Source organism: Megascapheus bottae, chromosome 7, assembly GCF_031878675.1.
Source record: "Megascapheus bottae isolate mThoBot1 chromosome 7, mThoBot2.hap1, whole genome shotgun sequence".
In the NCBI taxonomy this organism is placed as follows: Eukaryota; Metazoa; Chordata; class Mammalia; order Rodentia; family Geomyidae; genus Megascapheus; species Megascapheus bottae.
The window spans coordinates 64,854,138-64,881,316 of record NC_143515.1 but is presented as its reverse complement, the minus strand read 5'-3'; the positions used below and the strand labels follow the sequence as shown (position 1 = coordinate 64,881,316).

Here is a 27,179-nt window from a genome sequence, read left to right as displayed (position 1 = left end):
TCGCCTTCTCCTCTTCCTGTTTCTCTTCCTCCTCTTACTCTTTCTCCTTCTCATTCAGAGTCTCTACTTTTCTTTTGGTGTGGTACTCGTCAGTGAACCCATGCAGGGCTTCATGCATGCTAGGCAAGTGATCTATCACTTAGGGTATACCTTATCCTCATACCTTATCATTTGTATTTGTTTTTAGTTTTCATTTTGTTAGTCACATTAGCTTTTTCCAGGCCTTGAACTTGAGACATTCCTGCCTTTGCTTCTCTGAGTAGCGAGGATTACCAGTGTGTACCATGACATTCAGTTCTCTGGATCTTCCTATGTAAAGCAAAAACCATGTTACAATTTCTTTTTTCCAGCACATGGTTCTGTCATTAGAGATTGGTTGGTTTGTTGTTTGTATCCCAGTTCGTACAGAATTTACTCATTTTCCTTGTTCTTCCAGAGAGTGATTGGCACGTAGGAGGCACTCACATATTTGGTGACTGAATGCATGAAGGAGTAGAAAGCCAGGCTGAGTTGCTAATGGAGTCTGCCTTTTCCTGTGCCAGGTCCAAGTCACTATCTCCAAGTCAGCCCAGGAGAAGATGCGGCTGAAGCAGCTGAAGGAGATGGAATTGTTCCGAAGGGCAAAGGATCCAGAGAGGGAGAGACAGCTGGCTTCCCAGGGCCTGGGCCCACGGAGAGCCTTGGTGAAGGAAGGTACTGGGTGTGTGTGGAAGAGGACGCCTGCTGGCTGGGAAGCATTCTCCTCTAACTCCTGGGCTTCCCTCAGCGTCTACACTCCCCATCTGACAATGCACAGGAAGCTAGGTCTGCTGTTTGGGTGGTGGGTCCAGTTCCAAAGGAGGGTGTGAGGGTCAGGAGCAGACAGGACCAGCTCAGTTCTAGAACTTCCTCTGCCTTCGCAGGCCTCCTCCCCCTGCGGGGCAGCGGGACTCAGTCTGTGCCCACTGGAGCAAGCAGCCCACACAGAAACAACATGGGTGTCATCCTGAGGAAGCGAGCCAACCGGTCCTCTCTGCCCAGCATCCCTGTCAGCAAGCAGGAGCCCAGCTTTGCCCGCCACGCCTCAGGTGGGCCCAGACCTGTGCCTGTCTAGATGTGTGCTTGTTAAGTATGTTAGGTTGTCGAATTAGGGGGGGAAAACCCTAATTTTCCTTTTACAACTTCCCTGGAAGCTGAATTTCGATTCGATCCTCTTCCTCTCTCCTGAAAACAGCAGAGCATCTCTTAAATTGCGTTACAAGTACTTGCAGCTACTTTTAGTCTGGCTAGAAATGATGGAGTTTCAAAACTGTAAGATTGCTTGTCCTTTAGTTTTCTTATATATACTGTGAGATTGTGGCCCCTGCTCTCCCTCCAGGTGCCTTCAGGTGAGCTTGACTCACTTAGTTCCTTCAGTTTTGTGTGTGCAAAGGATGGGGATTCCTGGACTAAAGTCATTTGTGTGGACACTATTGAAAAGCTGCCAGGGTCAAGTGTAGGCAAAGGGAAATGTAACCATATGAGATGAGAGGCAGGAATGGGTCTGGAGTTGCCTTTTGTGTATTTCTTTTAAAATCTGGGTCAATGCTAAACACCACTGAGGGAAGATGTAGATGCAGAGCAGGTGGCAGGTGGCATGGGTTGGCCCCCATGCTCCCCTGTGTGGACTGGTGCCTCTTGAGGGCCTCATGGACAATGTAGACTTCATTGTCTGAGAAGGTGAGGAAAGGTAACCTTGGGACAGATCAAGAGACCATTCCCACACCAATGGAAGTGCTGAGAAGAGAAGTCAGGGAGGGAATCATGATTTTAAATACAGGGCTCCCTCTCTACTCAAAGGTACCTGGAGATCTCTGGGTACACTGTAGTCAAAAATCATCCCAGAGGAGAACTAGCCAGGAAGTGAGACCTGGTGAGGAGAGTTCAGGATTGGAGGAGTCCCTGTGTGATGGAGAAGCTGAGGAGCTATGGGGGAGATCCCTTGCCTCCAGGCTGTTTGAAATTCCTCCAGTTCTTCTAGGGTCTTAAGACAGCTCTAGCATCTATCCATAAGGGAGGAAAACCTAGAAAAATGTACTCTGGTTGTAAACCACTTCTTTGCTTGCTGTCAGTCTCTGCAAATGTGGCCACATCTTGATGGTTACTGACACTGTCTCCTCACGTGCCTTTCGCTGGTCCTGGCGTTCCTCCTCCCATCTGGAGCAGAACACTTTCCAGCTCAAGCAATGTCACACGAGCATGGAGAGTGGGAAGGAAGGAGACTCTTACCTGGGTGGGAGCAATCCATTGAAGGATTTACTCTGCTTCCCCCTGACCATAGGCAGGGTAGGACTAGAGACAAATTTTAGGCTTAGTAGATTTGTCAGGGGACATCAAATCAGGGTGTTTATAGCATTATAATGTTGGCAATGGCAGGAGCAGAGAAAGTCAACAGAAGGTAGAATATGGCTTAGACATGGCTTCCGAGCCTTCCCTCTCCGTGCATAGTGGGCTATGTTGTGGGTCATGCCTGGCCTGGGGAAGGTGAGAAGGAGCAACCTATGGGCATACTTGCCTGTCTTCTTGGTGAAGCTTGCCATTGTCTCTAGTTATTTCTTTCTTATGCATGCAGCTAACTCCTTACCTGCTGTGCTTACCTTGGGGTCTCCTGAATGGGAGGACGAGGAAGAGGAGATGGATCTGAGAGCTTTTAGGGAGTTGAGGCCCTTCTCAAACCCAGAACTTGGATTGACAGATGCTCTGCAGTGCCTCAACAGCAGTGACTGGTGAGGAGACATCACTCTGGGGGAGGGGGACTAACTAGGGGAGGAGGAGGTTCAGAAGAGCTCCTATTCCTCAGAACACCCTCCTTTGCCACAACTTGATTCCAGTGCAATGGAAGGAGGTGTGTGTGTGTGTGTGTGTCTATGGAGAATACATATATATATCTACATAAATAATATATGCACATATACATATACACACATATGATACATATTGTATATGTGTGTATGTATAGATAAGATAGATACCTTTGGATGTGTGCCCTGGGTCATTGTCCTATGATCTTGCAGGCATGGCCAGGAGGAATTTGCTTTGAGAACACAGATACCAAGAAAGGTCCTCTCCTAGCAGAGAATCACAATAGCTCAAAAGCTGTGCACATGAGATCATACAGGATGAGACTGAATGAACTCTAAGATATGGAAACAAGAGGTTTATCTTAGTGATTGTTGTTCTTAATGTATTATGTTGTTTCTTTTCTCTTTTTCCTCCCTGATGGTTAATCTCATGTAGTTACTGTATCTGACTTTGTTACCTGGTATATTGTATATACGTATATTTGTTTATTTGAAGGGAAGGGGGGAAAACAAGATGATTCAGAGGAGGTGGGGAGAGAACTGGGGACAAAAAAACAAGAGAAGGAGTGCCAATGTGCGGGAAGTAATGCACCTACTACCTGAATGTCACTCCTCTATATATTACCCTGACAATGAAAAAGGAAAAAAAGAAAGGTCCTAACCCTGTGTGACCCTAAATCCTGTGGCATCTGCCCATTGGCTGGTAGCAGCCGTGATCTTAGTCATGGATCGCCCCAGGCTTCAGTCCTCATTCTGCGCCCCTGGTTTTAGAGGTGTCTGCCTGGTATGGATGGTGGGAATGGGCTCCAGCCCCTTCACTGTGAGAGCTGAGGGCCAGCTGAGGGCTCTGGAGAGCAGCTCATCCCGAGCAGTTAGGATTCCCGAGAATCCTCTGAGCCGTGCAATCCCATCCCGCATGTCACATGTCGTGGCTGTTGGTGGTGGGGTGTTGCATACAGAGCCCCTGGTCTGCAGCGGGAAGAGGGCTCCTCCCTCCCGCCCGCCTGTGACAGGCCTGGCCTTGCTTCTCAGGCAGATGAAGGAGAAGGGCCTGGTGAGCATTCAGCGCCTGGCAGCCTGCCATTCGGAGGTCCTTCTTACCGGGAGGCTGCACGACGTGTCCTTGGCAGTGACGGGGGAGGTGAGGCCTGTGCATGACAGCTTGTGTGCTCTGCGCCCATACATGCCTCTCCCTGGTGCAGCTGCTCAAGGTCCTGGGGGACCCCTATCCCCTGGAACCTAGTGAACATCTGGAAATGCCTGCAGTGTCCCCCGTACTCTAAATACCTAAGGAGAAATGGGGTGCTCAGGGTTGGATCCCCAACTCCAGTAGTCTCTTATGGGGCTGAGGCTCAGCTGGGCTGGTCCCTGAGGGACAGTGAGATATGGTGCTAGATACACAAGGTGGAAGTGCCCTGCTCTTAGGAATGGACAGCTCTGGCAGGGTGGGTGTGGTAGCCACACAGAGGTCATAGTGACATATGACTTGGCTGTGTTGTGGTTCTGTGTCTTCCTGTGGTGGCTGTTCTTCTCAATGCAACAGGAGTGTCATATGTCTTCTTAAAGTATCACTTCCTCCCTCCCTCCCCCTTCCCTTCCCCTCCTTCCTTTCTTCTTTCTTTGTCTTTGTCTTTTTTTTTGTTTGTTTGTTTTGGTGGGACATGGGGCTTGAACTGGCCTAGGTGCTGTCCCTGAGCTCTTCAGCTCAAGGCTACCACCCTACCCTTGAGCCAAGCCCCACTTCCCATTTTCTAGAGTTAATTGGAGATAAGACTCTCAGGTCCTTTTGTGCTGGGCTGGCTTTGAACCTTGATTCTCAGATCTCAGCCTCCTGAGTAGCTAGGATTACAGGTGTGAGCCATGTGTCCGGCTCCTTCCTTTCTTCTTTTTCTTTCTCTCTCTTTTCTGCCTTCCTTTCTTTCCCTTCCCCTCCCTCCTTCCCCGCCTCCCATCTTCCCTCCTTTTCCCATTCGTTTTCCCTCCCTCCCTCCCTTCCTCCCTTCCCTCCCTCCCTCTCTTCCTCCTTTCCATTGTATCAGTACTAGGTCTTGAACTCAGGGCCTGAGTGCTATCTCTAGCTTTTGTTCTCAAAAGCTTTTGGCCCTCTACAACTTAAGCTACAGTTCTTGCAGCTTTTTGGAAATAAGAATCTCATCGACTTTCCTGCCCAGGCTGGCTTTGAATCATAAACCCTCAGATCTCAACCTCCTAAGTAGCTAGACTTACAGGTATGAGCCACCGGTGCCTGGCTCCCTGCAATGGTTTTAAAGATCACATCGAGTCTTTTTGGTAAATGTGCTCTAGAGAACTGAGTGAGTGCAAGTTCCAGAGAAGCATGCAATTCATGGTTGTGGTGATCACTAAACAGGACTCTGCCCCTGAAATGCTGCCAGCCTTTTCATTTTGGGCATGGTGAGGGGTGAGGGTGGGGCAGGGGTGAGTGAGGAGATGGTGCCAGGGTTAGGCAGTTTAGAGCCCTTGTCCAGTAGTCCTGGAGGGCCTTCTCCCCTCTCTTTCCAAGGTCACAAACCTCCGCTCCAAGGTGTCCCGCCTGGCCATCGGCACCCTAGGAGACCTGTTCCGGGCTTTGAGAAAGAACATGGACCAGGAGGCTGAGGAGGTGGCCCGCTGTCTGCTCCAGAAGATGGGGAATGCCAGCGAGTTCATCCAGCGGGCAGCCAACCGGGCGCTGGGTGCCATGGTGGAGAACGTGACCCCAGCCCGAGCCTTGGTAGCCCTCACCTCTGCGGGGGTCTAGTACGTGGCTGCCTAATGTCTAGAGGGTGAGACTGGCCCAAAATGGGGGAGGCAGGAAGAGAAGCTCCATGTTGTAGAAGAAGGAAAGGTTAGGAATAAGTGACAGGATGGGCAGAGAGAGTGAGCTGCCGAAGGTCCCTTGGGATGTTGGGGGTGGGTCACCTACCACAGCCAGCCCCTCACCCGCATCGCTGGGGGGTGGAAGATGTCTGCTCCCCAGTGGGCTTCCCCCACCACCCCCCTTCCCTTCCCTAGCCAGCAGGGCTGGAGAATGAGAGATGCTATTGTTCTGCTCCAAGGCTAGAGATGCTTGGCGGCCATGGTAACACAGAGACTGGGCTGCAGAAGCAGCTTTGGCTGTGCCCCAGGGGACCCTGCTCCTCTCAGGGGAGCCCTGCTTCTTTCTGATGAAATGTGGGCCCCGGAGGAGAGCCAGGAAGGGTGGGGTTTAGACACCCGTGAGAGCCAGATTTGCTTAAGTCAAAATCAAACCAAACGCTTTTCTCAGGTCCTTTCTCCTGCAGGGTACAAAGCTTTTCCACCCAGGAAGTTAATCATTAAACCAATGCCTGCCAAGGCATTTTAGGGCCTGCTGCACTTACCAGCTGCCTTTAGCCAAAGGCTGAACCATTTCTGGGCAACGTTGTGTGGGTTCCCATCTTTGAGCCTGTTTCCTGTCAGATGGAGACAATAATGAGTGGCCCCTGAATTGGTCATGAGGACTCAGTGAGTTGATTCAGAAGAAGCACTGAGAGCAGTTCCTGCCTCTAACATTTATTGACCCCTTATTTTGGCTGAATTAACTTGGCAGAAATTAATTGTACCATTTCTGGATTTCCTCCCTTTCCCTCAGTCTCCTCTGCAGAATGATGATAAAAAAAATAGTAGATTGTGGAGTTGATGGCTCAAGTGAAAGCACAGGGGTTGGCATGGGGTGGGGGTGGCAATTGATCACTTTCAACAAGAACCAACCTAGAACAGGGCTGTGATCCTTTTGGGATCTTTTAAAAATGAAAATTGTGCTTCAGATGCCAAAGCTTCTGGACCGTAGCTGCAATGCACACATAGTGAGAACTCTAATGACCCTTCTGTGTTCCACTGGGATGGGATGCTGGGGGACAAAAGGGACCCCTTTGTCATGGCTATGAACAGAGAGGCCCTGCTTGAAAGAGGTGACACCAGGTGGGTTTCTCTTATCAGAGATCAGGCTTTATCTGTTACAATGGCCACATTCTCCAATTCAGTTCAACAAATCTGAAGTGAGTTTCTGTGCTGTCAGGCATCCACTGGGACCTGCAGAACACTGAGTAGGCAACCTTGTCTCCATTCCCAAGGACAAAGAAGGTCACTCTGTAGGCGACATCTGCATGTAGGCTGGGGAAGGAAGAGACATGGGTCCAGTAGGACTTCTCTAGGAAAGACGGGGCTAGCGTGTGGGTGGGAGCAGGGCTGCGTGCCCAGGAAGGCCCCGAGAACAGTGAGCACAGGCTCTCTCTGGAAGAACTCCTGGGGCCTTCATGTAGCTGCTCTTGATCTCACCTAAGACCATTGGCCACCTTTAGCCCTGTGATCAGGAACTTATCACTCTTTCTTCCAAGATCCCCAGCCCACAAAGGATAGCTTCTGAAGCCATTCCATTCTGCTCAGGATTCTCGCATGATAAATTTCTGTGTGCCATATGGGACCCCCCCCCCGCCATGACTGACCTCTTGATTGTGACTTCATCCTTTCAGCCACCGAAACCCTTTAGTCCGGAAATGTACTGCTGAGCACCTGTCAGCTGTCCTGGAGCAGATCGGCGCTGAGAAGCTTCTCTCGGGCACCAGAGACAGTACAGACATGTTGGTGCACAACCTGGTGAGGCTGGCCCAGGACTCCAATCAGGATACCAGGTAGGACAGGGCCCAGACCTGGGGAGCAGCCAGCCGAGGCAAGTTGGCAACTCAGAGACATAGTCCATAACACTGTTACCTTCAATGAACCACCTGAAAACCACAAGTGGTGCTGGGACTCCACGTGGTAAAGCACTAGCCCTGAGCTGAAGCTCTTAGGGACCATGCCCAGGCCTAGAGTTCGAACTCCATCACCACCACCACCAACAATAAACAAAATGACAGCTCGCCGTTGTTTCTGAGTGATTTGTAATTATCTGATTACAGATGAATTTGAGTGTTTTAATATAGTGGGTAACCTTTTGAGATGTCTATCTCTATGCATGTATCTCTATCTTGCTGCTCAGTAGAAGACTGAAGGAGAGATGTTAGGATTGAGAAGGGGCAGTGGGCATGTGGCTGTACTTGAAAGGGACAAGAGGTACTGGAAGCTGGGTTTAGGAGAGTGGGTGGTTCTGGGCCTACTTTGAAGGCTGAGTCAATAGGATATGGGTGGTGAAGGTTTCAAAAACACGTCAAAAATGCCTCTTAGGTTTTCTCAACAGCTGGGTGAATGACAGTATTGTTCAGTAAAAGGAAGAATGTTGGTACAGGACAATTTAGGGTTGTTGATACTTGATGGAAGATGGAAGTCAAGATGTATTTTACCTCTAGACCTAGTACCACTCTCCCTTTCTCCTTCTGACTTCTTACACTGCATTACCTTCCCTTCCCTTCCCTTCCCCTCCCCTCCCCTCCCCTTCCCTTCCCTTTCCCTCCCTCCCTTCCCCTCCCCCCTTCCCTTCCCCTCCCTTCCCCTCCCTCTCCTTCCCTTCCCTTCCCCTCCCTCCCCTTCCCTCCCCTTCCCTTCCCTTCCCATCCCCTCCCTCCCTTCCCCTCCCCCTTCCCTTCCCCTCCCTTCCCCTCCCTCTCCTTCCCTTCCCTCCCCTCCCCTCCCTTCCCTTCCCCTCCCCTCTCTTCCCTCCCCTCCCCTCTCTTCCCTCCCCTCCTTTCCCCTCCCCTTCCCCTTCCTTCCCTTTTCTTTTTGTCCTACTGATCTTAGACTGAGATCTTCCTGTCTCTACCTCCAGTGTTTCTGGGATTATAAGTGTTCACCACCATATGTAGCCTCATATTACACTTTTTTTTCCCAGCTTGGGGCTTGAACTCAGAACTTGGGCACTGTCCCTGAGCCTCTTTGTGCTGAAGGCTAGCCCTCTACCACTTGAGTCACAGTGTCACTCCTGGCATTTTCTGAGTAGTTTATTGAAGCAAAGAGTCTCATGGACTTTCTTGCTTGGGCTGGCTTCAAACCGTGATCCTCAGATCTTAGCCTCCTGAGTAGCTGGGATACAGGCATGAACCATTGGTGTCCAACTCTCATATTCCTTTATGGTACCTATGCCTCCTACTTTCTCTGTCATGGTACCAACTACTTCTCTTTGGCTCCTTGGAGGCATTTCTACACCCTGCCTGCCATCTGGATGCAGGTGTCAGTGGAGTGTCTTTAGTCATTCCTCACTTTTCATGGCTGCTGCCACCAGGAAGCTCTGAAGTGGAGAACTTCAGAAAGCTCAGAGAAACTTTCTCTCTACCCTGAACCTTTTTGTGTCAGCCCTGTGTATCTGTTCTTCCAGGGGATTTATCACTAGATATTCCACTCCAACCTCTGTGCCAGTTGTCCTAGAGGAACCCATTGCCTCCTTTCCAAGCCCGAGTCTCTGGTTGTTGGCCAGGCAGTGACTCTGACTGGGTTTTCTTTTTTCCATTTGCACATTTGCAAACTTGATTGATGTTTTTCATAGAATAACCTAAATTAAAGTTTGCCTCCGAGGAACTATGCTATAAGCCATTCTCTGCTTGTCAACTTTCTGATCACACTCCCAAAGTCATGTTGGGTGCTCTGCAGAGAATTGTCGAGTTCCATTACTGTTTAAAATATCTTTAGAAATACGATACCATCGTTTGACATTTAAATGAGAAATGATTGTAATGAACGTTACATGGAGTAATGAGGCATTAATTGGATATAAAGCAAGTGCTCTTCGTTGAAAGAATGATCAAATTTCCACATTTTCTAGCGAAGCAACTGCTAAGACTTTCACCCACAGAAGGAAAATACCCTAAGTAATGTTTCCTTCAGTTTCTGAGGTGACTTTCACACAAGGGTTATCAGAGACCATGGAAATTGTTAGTTTTCTCTTCCTGTGTTTTCTTAGGGGGAACTGGAATAGTAGTGCACTTTGCCATCAGTGGAGGTTGGGCTGGGTGAATATGATCATGCTCAATGCTCTCTGTTCCACATATCCTGCAGTTTCAATCCTTACAACAGCTCCCCCTATTTCCACTCTACTGCCTTATTTCACATCTTCCTGTCTTGCCTGGGCCCTGATGGTGGCCTCCTAACAGTGCTTCTGTCTGTCTTCTGGCATTGTCCCTGCCAATCTGCCATCCTGCCAGAGACACTTTGGCTGTCACACAAATCTGATCATTCCTTAGCCCCCACTCTCTGCAAGCTAAAGTCCAGTTCCTTCCTGTCTCTCTTCCTTGCCTCCCACTGTCTCCTCCAGCCTGTTCTCTTCCTGTGTCCAGCTCCTGCTCACTAGTTCCCAGTCATTTCCTGGGATGAGTTGAGCTGACTTGAAATGGTCCTTCTCCTTCTACTGATTCCTTAGTACTGCCCCACTTGCAAACTCTTACTCATCCTTCGGGTCCCCAAATCCACTTCTTCCGTGAAGCCTCTCTTAATTCCCTCCTCAGTCACCACTGTTTATTAGGCAGAGCTGACCCATAATTCCCATCTATTATTGTTGCATTGCACCTTCCCTCAACATTCTAAATGTCCCAAACTAGAAAAATGGTAAGTACACTTTGGTATAGTCGTTCAACAGAACATTGGAAAGCTTTGCAAAAGGATGCTCATAAAATATAACATAGGACATGGGCAGATGATTAATGATACAATGCCACAGCTGGATACAAGGTACATAAACATTCTGCTATGCACTAAACTGTATACACATAGCAAAAAGACTAAAGAAATAGGTAGACATTTAACAGTGATTCGTGTCATTATGGCTGCTGATGTTTAATCTTTTCTGATTAATTCTTTAACTGATAAGGATTACTTTCATAATTAGAACAATTCTGAAAACTTCCCCTACTACAATTAGGAAAATGGTCTGAAGCTGTGGAATAAACCTCTTGTGCATGTCTGCATTTATTTCTTCATCGTGCTTTGCTTTTCCCTATGGCAGATTTTATGGCCGGAAGATGGTGAATATCCTGATGGCAAATGCCAAGTTCGATGCATTTCTGAAGCAATCCCTTCCCTCTCATGACTTGCGGAAAGTCATGGCGGCCATTAAACAGCGTGTGAGTGGGTGGACCGTAGAGGATAGACAGTGAGTGCAAGTCTTCAGAGGGAGAGGGCCAGGGTCAGAGTTGGAGGCCTTCGGTGGGTCAAGGGAGTAAGTTTTGGAAGTTTGAGTTCTGTTACTCCTGACAGGTGCCTTACATGTGATTTTGGTTCCTTGTGCCCATACCCAGTTCTGTCTCTTAACTGCCTATGTCTCCTTAGCTTCTTGGGCCCAGGCCTTTGTCTATTAGGGGTGGGGGGGATCTTGATGTGTGCTCCAGGTATCTCTAGAACTCTGGAAGTTTCAACTGAGGCCCCTGGAGCTCTCCCGGGCTGAGGGTTAGCCCTTTCGTTATCCATACAGAATGCCAGGCAGTTCTCCCAAGGGCTGCTTCTTTTGATTTACATTTGGCGTATTTCTCAAGGGACTAGAAGATAGTCATGAACGTCCTTCTGCCAAAGGCCGCAAGGTGTTGCGAAGTCTCGCACCATGTGAGAATGGACTGTCCACCGAGGAGGGGTATGTTGCTTTTGTCTCTTTGGGTCTCCATGGCCAACATGGCCGACAGCTTGCCAAGGGCTGGGCTTCCTCTCAGGTGGACCACAGTCCTGGAGCACGGCTAAGGTGTAGCTGGGTCTGAGGGACCAAAGATGGATGTAATAGGAGAAGAGCTTGGAAGCATCTGTCAGTACAAATCAGTACATGTTGGTTCCTGCAGTCTTTTTTTTTTTGCCAGTCCTGGGACTTGAACTCAGGGCCTGAGCACTGTTCTTGAGCTTTTTCCTCAAGGCTAGCGCTCTGCCACTTAAGCTACAGCACCACTTCTGGCTTTTTTCTATGTATGTGGTACCAAGGAATTGAACCCCAGGTCTTTGTGCATGCAAGGAAAGCACTCTACCACTAGGCCAAACTCCCGGCCCTGGTTCCTGCAGTCTTAGCAGAGGGAATACAAACTAGCAGAAGAAGGTGCAGATTGGAAGAAATTACAAACCAAGTAGGAGCCAACATCTCCTGTGCTGAAAATTCTACTGTATCTTTTCTTCTTGGACATGTAGAGCTTGGCAAGCAACCAATATAATGATTTAGAAGTCTAATTGTGGACAAATGATTGATGCTAGATGTAAACATTCCTATCTACCACCACATTAAATAGAAGTTACAATGTATATTATCTTGCTTGAAGATAACTATTATTTTTTTTTAATTTTTTCTGGTGTCTATCCTGAGGCTTGAACTCAGGGCTGGGGCATTGTCCCTGAGCTTCTTTTGCTCAAGGCTCAAGTGCTTTACCATTTGAGCCATAGCTCCACTTCTGTACTTTTTGGTGCCTGAGGCTGGTTTCAAACCATGATCCTCAGACTGCTAAGAAACTAGGATTACAGACATGAACCACTGGTACTGCCATTGGAAGGTATCTTTGACAAAAGGAGTAATGTCTGTCATTTGTCCATTTTCTGGTTCTAAAGGAAGCAGTTACGTTCTATAACACATTTTCCTAATTCCTGGACAGAGTGAGGAGAGCCTACCCCGTGCCAACCAGGCCACAGGACACAGATGCCACGCGGAAGTGGGGCAGTGATGCCCTTCAGGGTCTTCTTCACTCTGGTAGCTCAGCAGTAGGATGCTTGGCAAAGAAAAGGCAGGGACAGAACCTCACCAGCTGATCTAAGGCTGAGACTCTAGACAACCATACTGTTGTCCTCAGAGAAAGCGAAGCTTCCAGAATTCCCAAGGCCAGTATCCCCAAGCTATTGGTGGAGAAGCTAGGGATGGTGGAATTAATGTCCCTGCCTCAACCTCCCCTGGATTGGGCCGTGGGACATAGGTGTGTTCATCCCCTGATGTCTTCCCCAGGGCTCAGCCTTTCTTTCTGCCTAGGCTTGGCTCCAATGGCCCCCGTCTAGCAGGGCTGTGCTCTTCCACTCATGGTGGCGCAGAGATGGTGGAGCAGCTGCGGGAGCTGATGAGGCTGCTGGAGGCCAAGGAGTACCAGTCTCGGATGGAAGGTGTGGGGCGGCTGCTCGAGTACTGCAAGACCAAGCCAGTGCTCATCACCTCCCACCTCGTCCAGGTAGTGATGAGCCCTCGCCCCTTCCGACCCTTGGCATGCCCTCCCTGCTGGGGTCAACCTCAACTTGGAAGACTGCACTGTGCCAGCTGTTTAGTAGTTGCTTTCCAGTTGGCCTCCGCATTCCCAAAATATCACACCTGTCATCCTAGCTACTCAGGAGGTTGAGATCTGAGGATCATGGTTCTAAGAGAGCCCAGGCAGGAAAGTTCATGCAATTCATCTCCAATTAGTCATCCACAAGTCAGAAGTGGAGCTGTGGCTCAAATGGCAGAACCCTAGCCTTGAGCAAAAAAAGTTCAGAGACAGTGCCCCAGCCCCGAGTTCAAGCCCCAGGTTTGGAGCACGCATATACACGCACACATGCACACATGCACACACACACAATGAGAGGTTGGTCACACTGGTTACACCTTGCAAATTCTCATTTTTCTGGTGGATCTATGGTGAAGAGCCTGGAAGGGAGAGCTTGAGGGACCCGGAGCAGAGGACTTGGGTTTCTTTTGGTTCACTATTTGCATAATATTTGGGAGCAGAGCCTGTGTTTGGGCAGACAGTTGGGCCACAATGGATGGGCAGGCGGGGGCCCCAGTAGCTCTAGCCTTTCACAGGCTGGGTGGATGCCTGCTTCTGATAGCCACATGGTAGAACAGGCGCAATGGCTGAATCAGCAGGGCATCTACTCAGGTTTCTTACAGCTGTGTGATCTCAGGCAAGTTATTTACCTTCTCTGAGCCTTAGCTGTTGGTGGGAAAATGGGATATAACTTTCCTGTGCTGATTGTTAGGGCCATTGAGTGACAGACAACCTACCACCGTACTCAAAATGTTTGGCATCCAGGAATGTACAAATAACTTTCGTTTCTCCCTTCTCCCTTTTCTTGGGTGGTCCTGGGTCTTGAACTCAGAGCCTCCTGCTCGCTAAGTAAGTACTCTACCACTTGAGTGATGGCGCTCGCCCTTTTTGCTTTGATTAGCCTGTGTTTTGCCTGGGGCTGGATTTAGACTGTAATCCCCCTGTAGCTGGCTTTCAGCAGAGCTAGCATTGTATGTGGGAACCTCTGGATCTAGCTTATTCTTTGAGATAGGTCATAATAACATTTTGCTTGCTCTGACCTTGAACTTCTTGATCCTCCTATCTCTGTGTCTCAGGTAGCTGGGATTAAAGGAAGGAAGGCCTGTCTTGAACTCTTCATCACTGCCTGTATTCTGGCACAAGTTAGGGCAACTGCCTTGATTCCATCCCAATCAAGGGCAACTGGTCAGACTGTCAAGCTTTAAATGTGTCTGGTGCCACTGGACTGCCGCCCAACCTGGTTTCCCATTGGCCTTTGTTCCCTTGATAGGTCTTTGATGCTTTCACACCAAGGCTTCAAGATTCCAACAAGAAAGTGAACCAGTGGGCGCTGGAGTCTCTGGCCAAGATGCTTCCCCTCCTCAAAGAGAGCGTGCACCCCATGCTGCTCTCCCTCATTATCGCGGTTGCAGACAACCTTAACTCCAAGAATGCCGGGATTTCCACTGCCGCTGCCACTGCGTTGGATGCAATGATGGACAGCCTGGGTGAGCGGCTCTCTGCCCCCCCCCCCCCCGCCCCCCCCCCCCCCCCCCGCGGGCTTCAGAGGAGGCAGCTGGCTTGAGTTGCCACGCCCACTTTCCTGATTGGCAGTCAGCCTTGACGGGTCCAGTACTCCCTCCCCCCCCCCAGGCTGCACAGGGCAGATGGTGCCACCCAGGGCTCCCCGTGGCTCTTGCTAGAGGTTTCTCTATATCCCACCCGCTGGTCAGGAGTGGAGCGGGGCGAGCCTCCCTGTGATCACCTGAGGGAAATGACTCTCCCAGGGCCACTCAGCACTATGGGGTGGGAGCTGAGTATGGAGTGCAAATCAAGGCTCCCCAAGGCCAGGGCTTGGGAGTAGAGGGGAACCAGAGGAGGAAAGAATTAAAAAGGAGAGGTAGGAGAAGAAATGCTTTGCATATCACATTTTGATTTGCCAACACTGGGTGCCTTTTTCTATGCATCTCATCTATTCCCTTCCTTTCGTGGATGGTTAAAGATATATTGATTAGCCAGTATGTAAGTGGAAGTACAAGTTCAGGATATCAGGTGTATCAAGTAGTACTTGAGTAGGCCTCTATCCAGGCCAGAGGAGCAACGATGCTTTGTGTTGGAGCTGGTACTGGGGCTTGAGTTTAGGGCCTGGATACTTAAGGCTAATGCTCTACCGCTTGAGCTACAGATCCACTTCTGGCCTTTTGGTGGTTAGAGATAAGAAGTCTTGTGGATTTTCCTGCCTGAGCTGGCTTTGAACCATCATTCTCAAATCTGGGCCTAGGATTACAGGCATGAGCCACCAATAGCAGGCTTAAGAGTATAACTGAGGGTTGATCTTGAACTTTGATCCTCTGTGCCCCATCTTCTTCACTGATCACCAACATATGCCACCATAGCAGGTTAGTTTTTTTTACCAAGCCAAGTCTTGCCTCAATACGAGGAGGCTTCTGATTTGAAACTTGCCCTGTGTGCCTTGATGCTGTGTGTGTGTGTGTGTGTGTGTGTGTGTGTGTGTGTGTGTGTGTGTGTGTGTTCTCCTTGGCATCCACAAACCATTCTAGTGGAAGTGAGAAACCCCTGCTGGTACACTCACCGCTCCCCATCTTCCATATACAGGCCTGAGTCTAGGTCCTGGATTTGAGCCAGCAGCTGTGTCCTTGGCTGGAGTCTCAGTTACAAATCAAAGTTCTGGTCAAGCCCTTCTCTGTCTCCTAAGTTCATAAATATTGTCAATTTCCACATTTCATCTCACAGGGAATTTATGATTTGCTGAGTTGTTGCTGTAGAACAAACAATATAAATCCAGCTCTAAATAACAGCTTGTTCTCAGCACTGCTCTGGGTAAGTGAGATTGCTGGTGCCAATAACCAAGCCTCTTGGTAAATCACCGCAGACTTGGATTTATTGGGCAAACCTGTACTGGACAGAAGGGGCTTTAGTTATTTGAGGAGGATGAGTAACCACCTCTGGGGAGAGAACTTTTAATTAACTCTTCCTCCTCCTCTTCCAGGCTTTTTTCCTTTTCTCTTATTTGCTACCATGCCAGTCTCCTTGAGTATGGTGGAGCTTTGGGCACCAGAATCTGGTGTCTTCCCCAGTTACAGGACTAAAGTGCCTTTTATTGGGGGCCCTGCTGTACCCAACAAGAGTAGGCACATGGCAGAGGAAGCAGCCTGGAGATGCCATGTATATTTTTGTCTGTTTGGTGCTGCTGCTGTCATGAAACAATGGAGGAAGGGAACTTTATAGAGAAAAAGGGTTATTTGACCCCATGTTCTGGAAGCCTAAGAGCATGATGACTGGTAAAACCCGCTCTTGTGGGAACTAACTGGCTTCTTGGGTACAGTATTAACTTTTTCTGAGGGCGATGCCCCTGGTGATACAATGCCTTTTCACGAGGCCTCACATCTTAGAGGTTTTGCTTCCACTTATCATTGCTATCTTAGGGACCAAGCATCCATCACCTGACCCTTTGGAGAGGAACAAAGCCTGTGCATATCATAGCAGACTGCTTTTGTGGTCTTGCCACACTTTGGGGCAGGGGTGTACCTTGAGCACTCTCATCCTTTAGGGACAGGGTCTCCTGGTGAATGGCTGAAGATGGCTCTTCTAGTTCAGCAGCCAGAGGCTTTCATATGGGGAGTGTGAGGCAGGTGTTAAGGAGGACCAGTTTCTAATCCTTAGTTCACTGTTTGGGATGGAAGGGAATGATGTTCTAAGGGGTGAGTGGAGCGCAAAACATCCCTGGCAAAAGGTTCTCTGTAGGTGGGGCCTACTGGGTGAAATACAGTCGTGGCTTCCGGTAGTCACTGAGCAGGTGTGGTAATGAGAGGCCCCAGCCAGGTGGTACTGTGAGCCACACCCTCTCAGCCCCACCAGCATCACTGTGACATGACCAGCTGGTTTCTACACACATGAAGATCCGAGCCAGGGGACTTAGGGCAGTACCCTGGAGAATGCATCCTTGCCAGCAAGTACGTGGGTCAAATCAGGGCTTCTTCAAGAAGAGCTCTTAGCTGCCTGGAGTAATGTAAGCCCAGCCTGTCCCTCACCAGGAGAATGAATAGAAATAATTGAGCTTCCTGGGCCCAGAATCTTCCCCAGGGCCTGCTGTTACAACCCAGTCTCCACTAGCTTCTGGAGTTTCCCGGAAGTGACTTAAAGCTCTCTGGTAGAAGGGAACTTTCTTCCATGCTGGCTTCTTGCTGCATCTGGGGATTCTAGGTTCCTAGCTGAAGAAGGGATACACACTGCTTAGTAGAAACTCACAAAGTGAAAGCTCAGCACATTCCTGCTTGTTACCCTGACCACAAGGCCAAGGTGATCAAGAGCCATGCCACATGATGCCCCATCTCGCACAAAGTCCAGATGGTCAATCCAAAGATGCTTGCTGGTATTCTCAGGCCACCTCTTGAGCTTCCTCATGATTCTGGAATGCAGTGATGAAGTGAACTCATGAGCGCAAGTATCCCTTCTACCTCCTGCCTCTCCTGAGGCCTAGTGGATTTGAATGATGTGAATTGACCAAGAAGGCAGAGATTTCTGCTATTTCTCCTTTTTGGGGGGACAGTGAGGGTGGAGACAGTGGGGGAGCTTGTTCCTTGATCTCTTCCATTTGTCTTGGGGTCTCTGAGGTTCAGTGACATCCTTTCTGCTCAGCACAGGACCTTCTGATTTCAGAGGGTTATTCTGGGATTGAGGCCGTTCACAGTCGGGCTGGTGAGCCCTGTCTTTGGGCCCTAAGACTGGTTTAGTTACAGCAGAGACATCATGAATGGAAACATCAGATTGTGGACAGCTCAGCTTGTCTCAATTGACCTCGGCACTCAGGTTTCTTTGAGCCAGAAGGAGCTTTCTCAATTTAGCCCAGACCTGGCCAGGTCAGGGCTGGAAAGAGGAGATAAACTTGGAATGAGGGAAACTCCACTTTCACTGGTTTTATTCACTGATCTTATATGTATTACTTTATGTAAATCATCTGATTGACATTATATTGTTAATGGAATTTTTAAAAAGTCATCCCTGATAAAAACCATATTTCTGTCTTCTATTTATTATCTGCATGTATGCAGATTTCCTGAGCTAAAAATCATAATGTGAACCCAGATTTGATCTTGTTTTTTTTTTACTTAACACTACCCAGTTTCTCATACTCCAAATTGTAGTCTTATAGTGAACTTCAACAAATAAATGTTCACTTGTACTATTGTAAAATCATGTTTGCGAATTATTGAGAAAGTGGAAAATACAAAGCATTGGAAAAGAAATACAGTCAACTCCCCAGAGTGAATCCCAACTCTGACAAAGAAGCCATTATTAACATGTGGAGTTTTTCATTTTAATCTTTTTCTGGACGTCTGTATACATAGTTCTGATTGTATTACACATTTGAATTTGTACATGTCCATACGTGGGAATCTCTTTTCAAGGCCTCATCAAGTGGCCATACGCTAGCCTATGTTTCTGTGCAAGTAGATCATTCTAGTTTCTCCTGAGATGACCTTTCCTAGTTTGAGTTTCCATGGAGAACTATGACATCTCAGAGCTTACTGAATCTCCTGATCTTGGGGAGGCCAGTTTGCTCTAATTTCTTTGCCACCATTGTCCGTCTACTGTATTTTTTTTTGCCAGTCCAGGGGCTTGAACTCAGTGCTCAGGGGCTGAGCACTGTTCTTGGGCTTTCTCCTCAAGGTTAGTGCTCAGCCATTTGAGCCACAGCACCACTTTCGGCTTTTCTATGTATGTGGTACCACAGAATTGAACCAGGGTCTTCATGCATGCTAGGCAAAGCACTCTACTACTAGGCCAAACTCCCAGCTCTGTCTACTGAATTTTTAGTACATTCTAAAAGTTTTTCTTTGCTTCCTGGTTGCCTGAAGATAATGGGGCCTGGGGTAGCCTCAAAGCCTTGCTATATGTGAGGTTTCCCCCTCCCTCCCACCTGTGCTTTGTTACAGAAGGGGATCCTGAGCCCAGGGAGGACAGAGCCTTTGGGCCTACCAGCCAGGGGCTCTTTTCTCCCATGGCATGACTTCTAGAATGTTCTTTTCATTCATGGATGCTTTGGGAGGTGGAAGAGGAGCCTATGGGAACTTGAGCTAGGCTAATGGAGCATTGGTTTCAAGCATTCAAGGGTTAGATTCTAGCTTCTTCACCATGAAGGTTGCTGGACTTTCAGAGGAGTTTAGTCAGTAATCATAATGATTATAACAAGAGGTGATGCATCTTAACTATAAGTCCTATGCCTAGTCCTACGCGTTTTTTTAATTCATTTATTCCTTAAAACAACTTTATGAGAAAGGTACCAGGATCACCCTCATTTTATAGATGAGTGAACTGAGTCATCAGTGACTTGTCCAATGTTTCACAGTAGAACATGCAAAAGGTAGGATTTAAACACAGGTAGTTTATACCCAGAACCCATACCTTTAATTGTTATGTTTTTGTGTTCTTATTAAACCTGGGGTTTTCCTACGATAGTGGCCAGAGCTAGACAAGCTACCTGCCTGGGTATGGTGGTCTGTGGCTTGTAAACTATAGCCCAGGAACGTTGCATCTTGTTCTGGCACTGTCTGCACTCCACAGTATGTTTTGTACTGGTCGTGCTGGAGCACGTCTAGGACAGGTGTTGGCTGCGTGTGCATTTTCAAGTGCTTCCCAAGCCACTCCTTTCTGGCTCCAGGAGCCAGGAGGAAATATGAGCTTTGTGAAAAGGAGGCAGTTTTTTGCCTCCAAATAAGAGCTCCCGATGAATGGCAGAAGTGTATATGTGTGTGTGTGTGTGTGTGTGTGTGTGTGTGTGTGTGTGTGTGTGTGTGTGTGTTTGTGTGTGATAAGTAGATGTACCTGGAAGCAATAATCAGGTGACATTGATAGAATATCTATTTGTGCACAATTACAATGTTACCAAGACCCCCCCTGAGGCCACTTCTTGCTAACTGCAATGTTCTAGAACGTGGAAATCCTTTCACTCCCAGGACAAATTACTTTCCAGACTGCTGTTGCCTTTTGCAAACAGCAGAGATGCACATGTGTGTATTTGCTCCTCTGTGTCCGTCACAGGCTTCATGAGGAGAGCAGGGGAGGAAGGAGCCGCCACATTGCTCCATGTATGGCCCAGGGGGAATGGGAGCGGTGAGAGGCCCTTAGGTCAAGGCAGTCTGTGGGGAAGGATTCCCCCCGACAGGCCTCAAGACTGCTCCTCATGAAGATGTGTCTAGCCTTGGGATGTAAGCTCCTGGACCACAGAGGCTGTGGTTTGACAGTCCTCTTCAAAACTCATATCCAACTGCATTGTGATAGGATTGAGCAGTGGAACCCCAGAGGTGTTTATGACTTCAAGAACATATGAATGTCATGAGTATATGTCCTGAAATCCTAAGAGTAGCTCCTTTGCCCTTTTGCCATCTGCCCTGGTTCTCAGGCCCTTGCCAGATGCCCAGATGCCAGTATTGGGCTCTTAGACTTGTCAGCCTTCAGGACCCTGAGCCAAGTACAGTACACTTGGTGTGTGCGTGTGTGTGCACGTGTGTGTGTGTGCACATCAGTACTGGGGATTGAGCTTAAGGCCTCATGTTCTTCCTTGACTTTTATGCACTCCATCACTTGAGCCATACCTCCATTTCTGAGCTTATCTTAGTTAACCAGAGATAAAGAGTCTCTTGGATTTGTGTGGCCAGGCTAGCTTGGAACTGTGATCCTCGGATCTCAGCCTCTTGAGTAGGCATGAGCCACTAGCTCTGGCTCAAATATACTTCTGTTTATGAAGAATGCAATCTATGGCTTTCTGTTATGGTTGCAGAAGATGGGCTAAGACTCTAGGATACACTTGCTGGGCAGCTGTGGAAACACTGCTTGTCCCTTGCTTTACATCTAATTGAATTGTGCTGGGATTAGAGTGGCTACAAGATGCTGGGAGCTGGGCATGCTGGGGCTGCCACGGTTCCTGGGCACACAGCAGTGTGGGTTGTAAAAGAAGTCCTACCTCATACATCCTCTAGACCAGCACACCTTTTGCAGGAAAGGACGACTTACCTCACCTTCTTTGTGGGGAAGGCAGGTCTTCAAGTTTAACAGTCTGATAAAAACGAGGAAGCATCAGCTAAAGTGGAGAAGACAAGCAGTTCCTAGAACTCTGCATATGGGCTCCTCCTGCAGGTGACTTTAAAAATATAATCCAAGAAGTCAAGAATCTTTTGATCTTGGGACATCCCTCACCCTGTTTGGGGAGGTACTGAAACCCAGAGCTTCTTCCATGGGTGTGGTTGGGTATTTAGATGAGCTGGGTGTGGCCTGGGGAAAGCTGGACAGGTAGGAAAGGTCTGGACAATTTACAAAAAAATAATAAAAGACGTTAAAGCTGGGCACTGGTGGCTTACAACTGTCACCCTAGCTACTCAGAAAGCTGAAGCTGAGATCTGTGAATTGAAGTTTAAAGCCAGCCAGGGCAGGAAAATCTATGAGACCTTTACCTCCAATTAACCACCAAGAAGAAAACCCAAGTTGAGTTGGTCACCTACGTTGGACTCTACATTTTGGTTGCGCAAACATAGAGCATCCTACCCTGGGTCAGGTTCATGCTGAAGGACTTAAACATCAGGTTCATCAGAGGTGGGGTTTTTTTTTTTTTGTTTGTTTGTTTTTTGCCAGTCCTGGGCTTGAGCTCAGGGCCTGAGCACTGTCCTTGGACTTTCTCAAGGCTAGAGCTCTACCACTTGAGCCTCAGCACCATTTCTGGCTTTTTTTCTTTAATATTTTTATTGTAATTAATAAAAGGGTTACATGATATTTGCCAGATAGAAGGTGCATTAATTCACATACATTGATACCCTTTCACATGTCTTGGTACCCATTACCCTCCCCCCACACACCGCCCACCCCCGTTCTGGCTTTTTTTCTATGTATGTGGTACCAAGGAATCGAACCTGGGTCTTCGTGAATGCTAGGCAAGCACTCTACCACTAGGCCAAACTCCCGGCAGAGGTGTTTTTTGAGAGAAGTGCAGACCATGTTTTACTTAGTTTATAGCTCTGTGTCTGTCATATAAGGATATCAGTAAGTGTTCAGTGTGGAAAAAAAGATCCCTTAGTTAGAGCGTAAGTTCAGACTTTGAGGTGAGCCATGACTTTTGATTTCTAACTTCAACTTTTTACTAACCTATGTATAAACATAGCTCAGTGTCTCAGATTCACCTAAGACTATAAATATATCTATATGCCAACATATCCAAATCTGTCTATCTGATCTGTCTGTCTGTCTTCCATCTTCCTTCTTTTGCTCCAAACATGTGATCTGGAAAAATTATAGACAGTATGAACCAGACCTATAGAGTAAACTTAGCTGCTTTGGAGCCCAGTTAACACCAGGTTTTATTCACTTTTCTTCAACTACCCCATATTCGTTCACTTTTTATAAGTAGCTCCATAGTGACGTAGAAAAATTAGCTCCCCGGAGAGCCTCCTCCCATGCAGATGTGCCGTCACCAGCACTGTGAATACGTGTTCTGTTTCTTAGCTCACAGCATCGTGGCCACTGATACCGTCATCTCTTTCAGACCATCTCTGCCTCCTGCAAGCATTTGCCGGGCGAGTTCGTTTCCTGGGTGGCCGAGCAGTGCTGGATGTCACAGAACGCCTGTCAGGTGAGCACTTCTGGCCACAGCTGGCCTGCAAGTCCTTCCTGTCTCTCTTCCTCTGCCTTGGCATGTGGTTTCTTAGATTCTGAAGATCATTTCATTTTTTTGATGGCTTATATTTTTATGGAAATCTCTACATGTCCAGAAGACAATCTTTACTTTTAGTCAAAAAGAAGCAGATGGATATATGAACAAGTGTTGTTGCTATTTTTTTGGTGCCAGTGTTTTAAGGGCTGCTGGGTCAGCATAGGTGGCCTCACAAAGGGTCTTGGTACCAGTTGGTTGTTCTAGCTCCTCTGTCTACTCTCTTGCCCTTGATTCTGCCTCTGCACCCTGGTTCGGTTCGGCCTGTTGTATCCCTCAATCCAAACAGGTGAGTGAGCGAGGGAGGATAGTGCTTTGATGAGGAATGCTTGGGTACCCTGCGGGTGGGTGAGAACAGGGCTGGAACTAAGATCACTCAGATGAGCAGACATGGAAGGAACCTTTGCCTGTTGCTCAATAGTCCTATTGTGGGTGGGGTGGGGAAGAACTTTTCCTTGTGTACATTGTTTAGGTGTCCCGGAGCTGGGCAAGTAACCTTTACTTTCACGTATGTATCTTATTTCTTTCCAAGAACTTTAAAAACAAGAATTCCTTCAGAGCTCTTCTGCTAACGCTGTCAGCTAGGAACAGAGGAGAAAATTTCCTTCCACACAAAGCATGGACTAATAATAGCACAGCTTAATGGGAGTTGGTCTTTTGCTAATTACTTCAGCTCTCTTTTAAGCCTCAGTTTATTGGGGTTTGTTCTCTCTCAATGACTCCTAGAAAGGCTTCTGCACCTTCTTCCCCAGCCTGAGAGTGAGTGACCAGGCCAGCTGCGTGACTTCCCCCAAAAATGAGTGAGAAGAAAGTGGGCAGGGGTGTGGGCAAGACATGGCAAGACAAAAAGAAGCTGCTGTTAGGGGAAGAATGGGGGAACCCCATTGTTGGAAGTAGGGTATTGTTTGTGCACCTGGTTCTTGGATTTGTTCTCATCTTACCCTGCTTCACTTTTTATTGTTCAAATATACATAAAATTGACCACTAAAACGATTTTTTTTTTGGCCAGTCCTGGGCTTGGGCTCAGGGCCTGAGCACTGTCCTTGGGCTTTCTCAAGGTTAGAGCTCTACCACTTGAGCCTCAGCACCACTTCCGGCTTTTTTCTATGTATGTGATACCGAGGAATCAAAGCCAGGTATTCATGCATGCTAGGCAAGCACTCTACCACTAGGCCAAACTCCTGGCCCCACTAAAACTATTTTAACCAAGGACATAGTTTAGTGGTACTAAATACATTCAAATGTGCAACCATCGTACTCATCCGTCTTGTTCATCTTGTGACACTGGAGCTCTGCCTCCATTAAACAACAACTCCCCACTCTCCTCTTGCCTGAGCTTCCCCTGTCCCCATCCCTGGCAGCCACCATTCTACTTTCTGTCTCTGAGACTGACTACCCAGGTGCCTTACAGGAGGGGACTCTACAGTATTGATCTTCATATGACTGGCTCATTTCACTTAGCCTGTCTACAAGGCTCATTTATGCTGTAGCAGATGTTGAAATTCCCTGCTTCTTTAGACTGAGTGATAGGTATTGCACTGTAGGTTGGCTCCACATTGTGTTTATGCATCCATTTGATCATGAACAGAAAAATACTGGCTTGCTTCACTCCTTTTGTCTCTTGTGAGTGATGCAGCTAAGAATTTGGTGCATATAGCTCTCTTCCTATTTGCAGTTTTGCTCTTTTCCTTTTTTTTTTCCCTTGCAGGTGAGATGCCATGGAGATTCAAGAAGGCTTTGGGTGTGATTGTTCAGTGTAGTTGGTGGGGAATCTTTCGGTTGCCTCCCTTCCTGTTTCTCCCTCTCCTTGGTTTCCCCTCCTTGGGGCTGACTGGCGCCATTTTTCTGGTTACTGAACTTTTTTCTTACTATTTTCAGCTAGCTTCAAGTCCAAGGAAAGCCATCCCTCAGCTCTTTCCAGTCAGGGCCTCTGGGTACTATTTTGTGTGAGTGCAGCAGGGTCATTTGATTAGGTTCTCTACTATCTCCGGTTAACTCTGAAATCACAGGGACACCTCCTAACCCTTCTGGCATGGATGGTTTTAAACCGATGAGAGCAGGACAAATTGGAAGTTTCAGTAAAAGTAAATCAGCTATGTACTGGTAGCTTATGCTACTCAGGAGCTTGAGATTTGAGGATTGTGGTTTGAAGCCATCCCAGGCAGGAAAATCCATGAGACTCTTCAATTAATTGCCAGAAAAACTGAAAGTAGAGGGGTAGCAGTAAGTGGTAGAGCACTAGCCTTGAGTGAAAAAGCTCAGAGACAGTGCCCAGGCCTTGAGTACATGCCTCAGGAGTAACAACAACAAAAATAAATGGAAAAAAATTTAAAAAATTTAAAAAGTAAATCAAAGCTATAGACCAGATTGGGGCTATGGAGCCTGTAGCAGTTTATTTTGGAAAATGTGGGTAAAATCTTTGGATCTATTGTTGTCAGTAGTGCTTTTGCAGAAGCAGGAGGCTTCCTGGCTTGGGTCTTGCTTGCCTCATTAAAGTTAGCAGAGGCCTTTGCTTTTATGGGTGCTGGCAGCATGAAATGGAGCCATACGTAGAAGCACCAAGGCCTGCACCCAAATGGTTTCTGGGACATGGGTGGGTCCTTGAAGCTTTCTTCAATGAAGTACTGTTCTCAAGGTTGTTTGCTTCTACCAGTACTTGCCCTTTGGCAGGATGCCAGACAGAGTGGGCTGAATGGAAAATAAGCAGTGTTAGCATGGGTGCACTTAGGCTAACTCAATCACAGCCAGAGGCCAGAGCAGATCCTCTGTGGTGGCCTGGGGTAGCCTTTGATGTGCTTGGATGTTGGCTCCAATTCTAGCACGTTGGTGACAGACAGCTGGCTGTAGGCTCGGCTGGATGCTGGGAGCCCTTGGCTTTAGGGGATCTTCGGCCTTGGATAAGTGGATTCGGGGGTTCAGCACTAGAACAGAGAGTTCCAGATGATTTACAAACATTTTCACCATTCACGGACTGCTGCTGGTCTTGCCCCGAGGATTGGCACCCTATACTAGAGACCACTTACTGTTTTATCTGCCAGAAGGCTGCATTTGAGTCTTCTCACTCTAGGATAGTTCTTGTCTGTGTTTGGTAGTGGTGATGTGTGCACTTGTACAATGCTAATACTGGCTATTATTTTTCATCTGCCTTCCTAAAAGCTGACATTAGACATACATTCATGGTTGGATCTCGAACAGTCTTGAAAGCATGGTTTAGGATTATTGAATTTACGTTGTAGCCTTAGAAAATCTGAGTGTTTTTCTCAGGGTCACACAGTCTGAGAAGCAGAATCAGGAGTGTAACCACGGGAGTCTGTCCCTTTCCTCTCTTGGGTTCAGCTACACATTATAATTACCATGGGCCTTATACATTTTTTGCCTTTCTTCCATAAAATATATAGTTTCTGATGGGTTTACTCATACCCATAATTCTAGCTACACCGGAGGTGGAGATCAGGAGGATTTAGGGCCAGAAAGTTGGCAAACAGTTCATGAGATCACATCTCAACTAAGAGCTGGGTATGATGGTTCACAGGGAACTAGGGCAGGGAAGCACAAATAGGAGGATTGTGGTCCAAACTGGTCCCATTGAGACTCTAAAAGAAAGAAAAAGCCAGCCTGGGCACAAAAAGACCTGAGACTCTTATCTCCAATTAACCCCTAGAAAATGGGAAATGGGGCTTGGTTCCAGGGTAGGGTGGTAGCCTTGAGTTGAAGAGCTCAGGGACAGCGTCCAGGCCAAGTTCAAGCCCCATGACCCACAAAAAAGAAAAAAAAAAAAAAAGAAAAAGCCAAACAGGGATGGAGATGTGGACCAAGTGCTATAGCACCTGCCTCTATATAGATATAGATATCTATATCTAGATAGCTATCTCCTCTGCTACCTATTTAGGTACAAATTCATTTTTTTTTCATTTGATGTTAAATGATATCTTTTTAGCTGACTCCTGAAAAGATCCTTGGGCAATGAGCCTAGGGAGAAATCAGCCTTGCTGGGCTCTCATTTGGAGGGCAGAGTTTATGTCCCAAGGGTGCATCGTGGGCAGGGGCAGTTCAAGCAGTCCTCCCTCTTTTCCTCCCAACAGTGCTGGTTGCCTCAGTCTACCCCCGAAAGCCTCAGGCTGTGGAGCGGCATGTTCTTCCAGTCCTCTGGTACTTTCTGAACAACATGACTGGGAACGGAGTCCTTCCTGGGCGTGGTGGGAACGTTCGGGCTGTGGTGTGCCTTTTGTCCAGGAGCCTCCAGGAGCAGATGGGCTCCCGCCTGCAGGACTTTGCCACCAGCCAGTCACAGCAAGTCCTCAAAACACTGCGGGAACTCTTAGACCCTGAATCGCTGGGAAGCAGCCACCAAGGCAGCGATGGAGGGAAGAAGACGACTGGCAGCTCAGGCCTGTTGCAGCTGGATTAAGGATGGATCTGAAATGGGCAATTATTATTATTTTTTTGTCTTTTATTTTTATGATGAAATAATCTGCCGGTCTATCCTTCATCCCTTAGAGTTTCTGATGTATATAGTATATTTTGAAGTAGAAA

The 27,179-nt window shown here is 47.8% G+C and overlaps 1 protein-coding gene across 1 annotated transcript in view; it reads left to right on the top strand.

The window, feature by feature from the left end:
- Togaram2 (TOG array regulator of axonemal microtubules 2) overlaps positions 1-27,179 on the top strand; it is a 42,053-nt gene extending 14,874 nt beyond the window's left edge. Inside the window, exons 8-19 of the mRNA XM_090336179.1 lie at positions 543-693; positions 903-1,067; positions 2,591-2,744; positions 3,852-3,960; positions 5,341-5,576; positions 7,310-7,468; positions 10,705-10,822; positions 11,231-11,325; positions 12,685-12,877; positions 14,220-14,436; positions 22,482-22,568; positions 26,729-27,179. Coding sequence (XP_090192305.1) covers positions 543-693; positions 903-1,067; positions 2,591-2,744; positions 3,852-3,960; positions 5,341-5,576; positions 7,310-7,468; positions 10,705-10,822; positions 11,231-11,325; positions 12,685-12,877; positions 14,220-14,436; positions 22,482-22,568; positions 26,729-27,054 — 2,010 coding nt within the window. The 3' untranslated portion in view covers positions 27,055-27,179. The remainder of the gene's footprint in view (positions 1-542; positions 694-902; positions 1,068-2,590; positions 2,745-3,851; positions 3,961-5,340; positions 5,577-7,309; positions 7,469-10,704; positions 10,823-11,230; positions 11,326-12,684; positions 12,878-14,219; positions 14,437-22,481; positions 22,569-26,728) is intronic.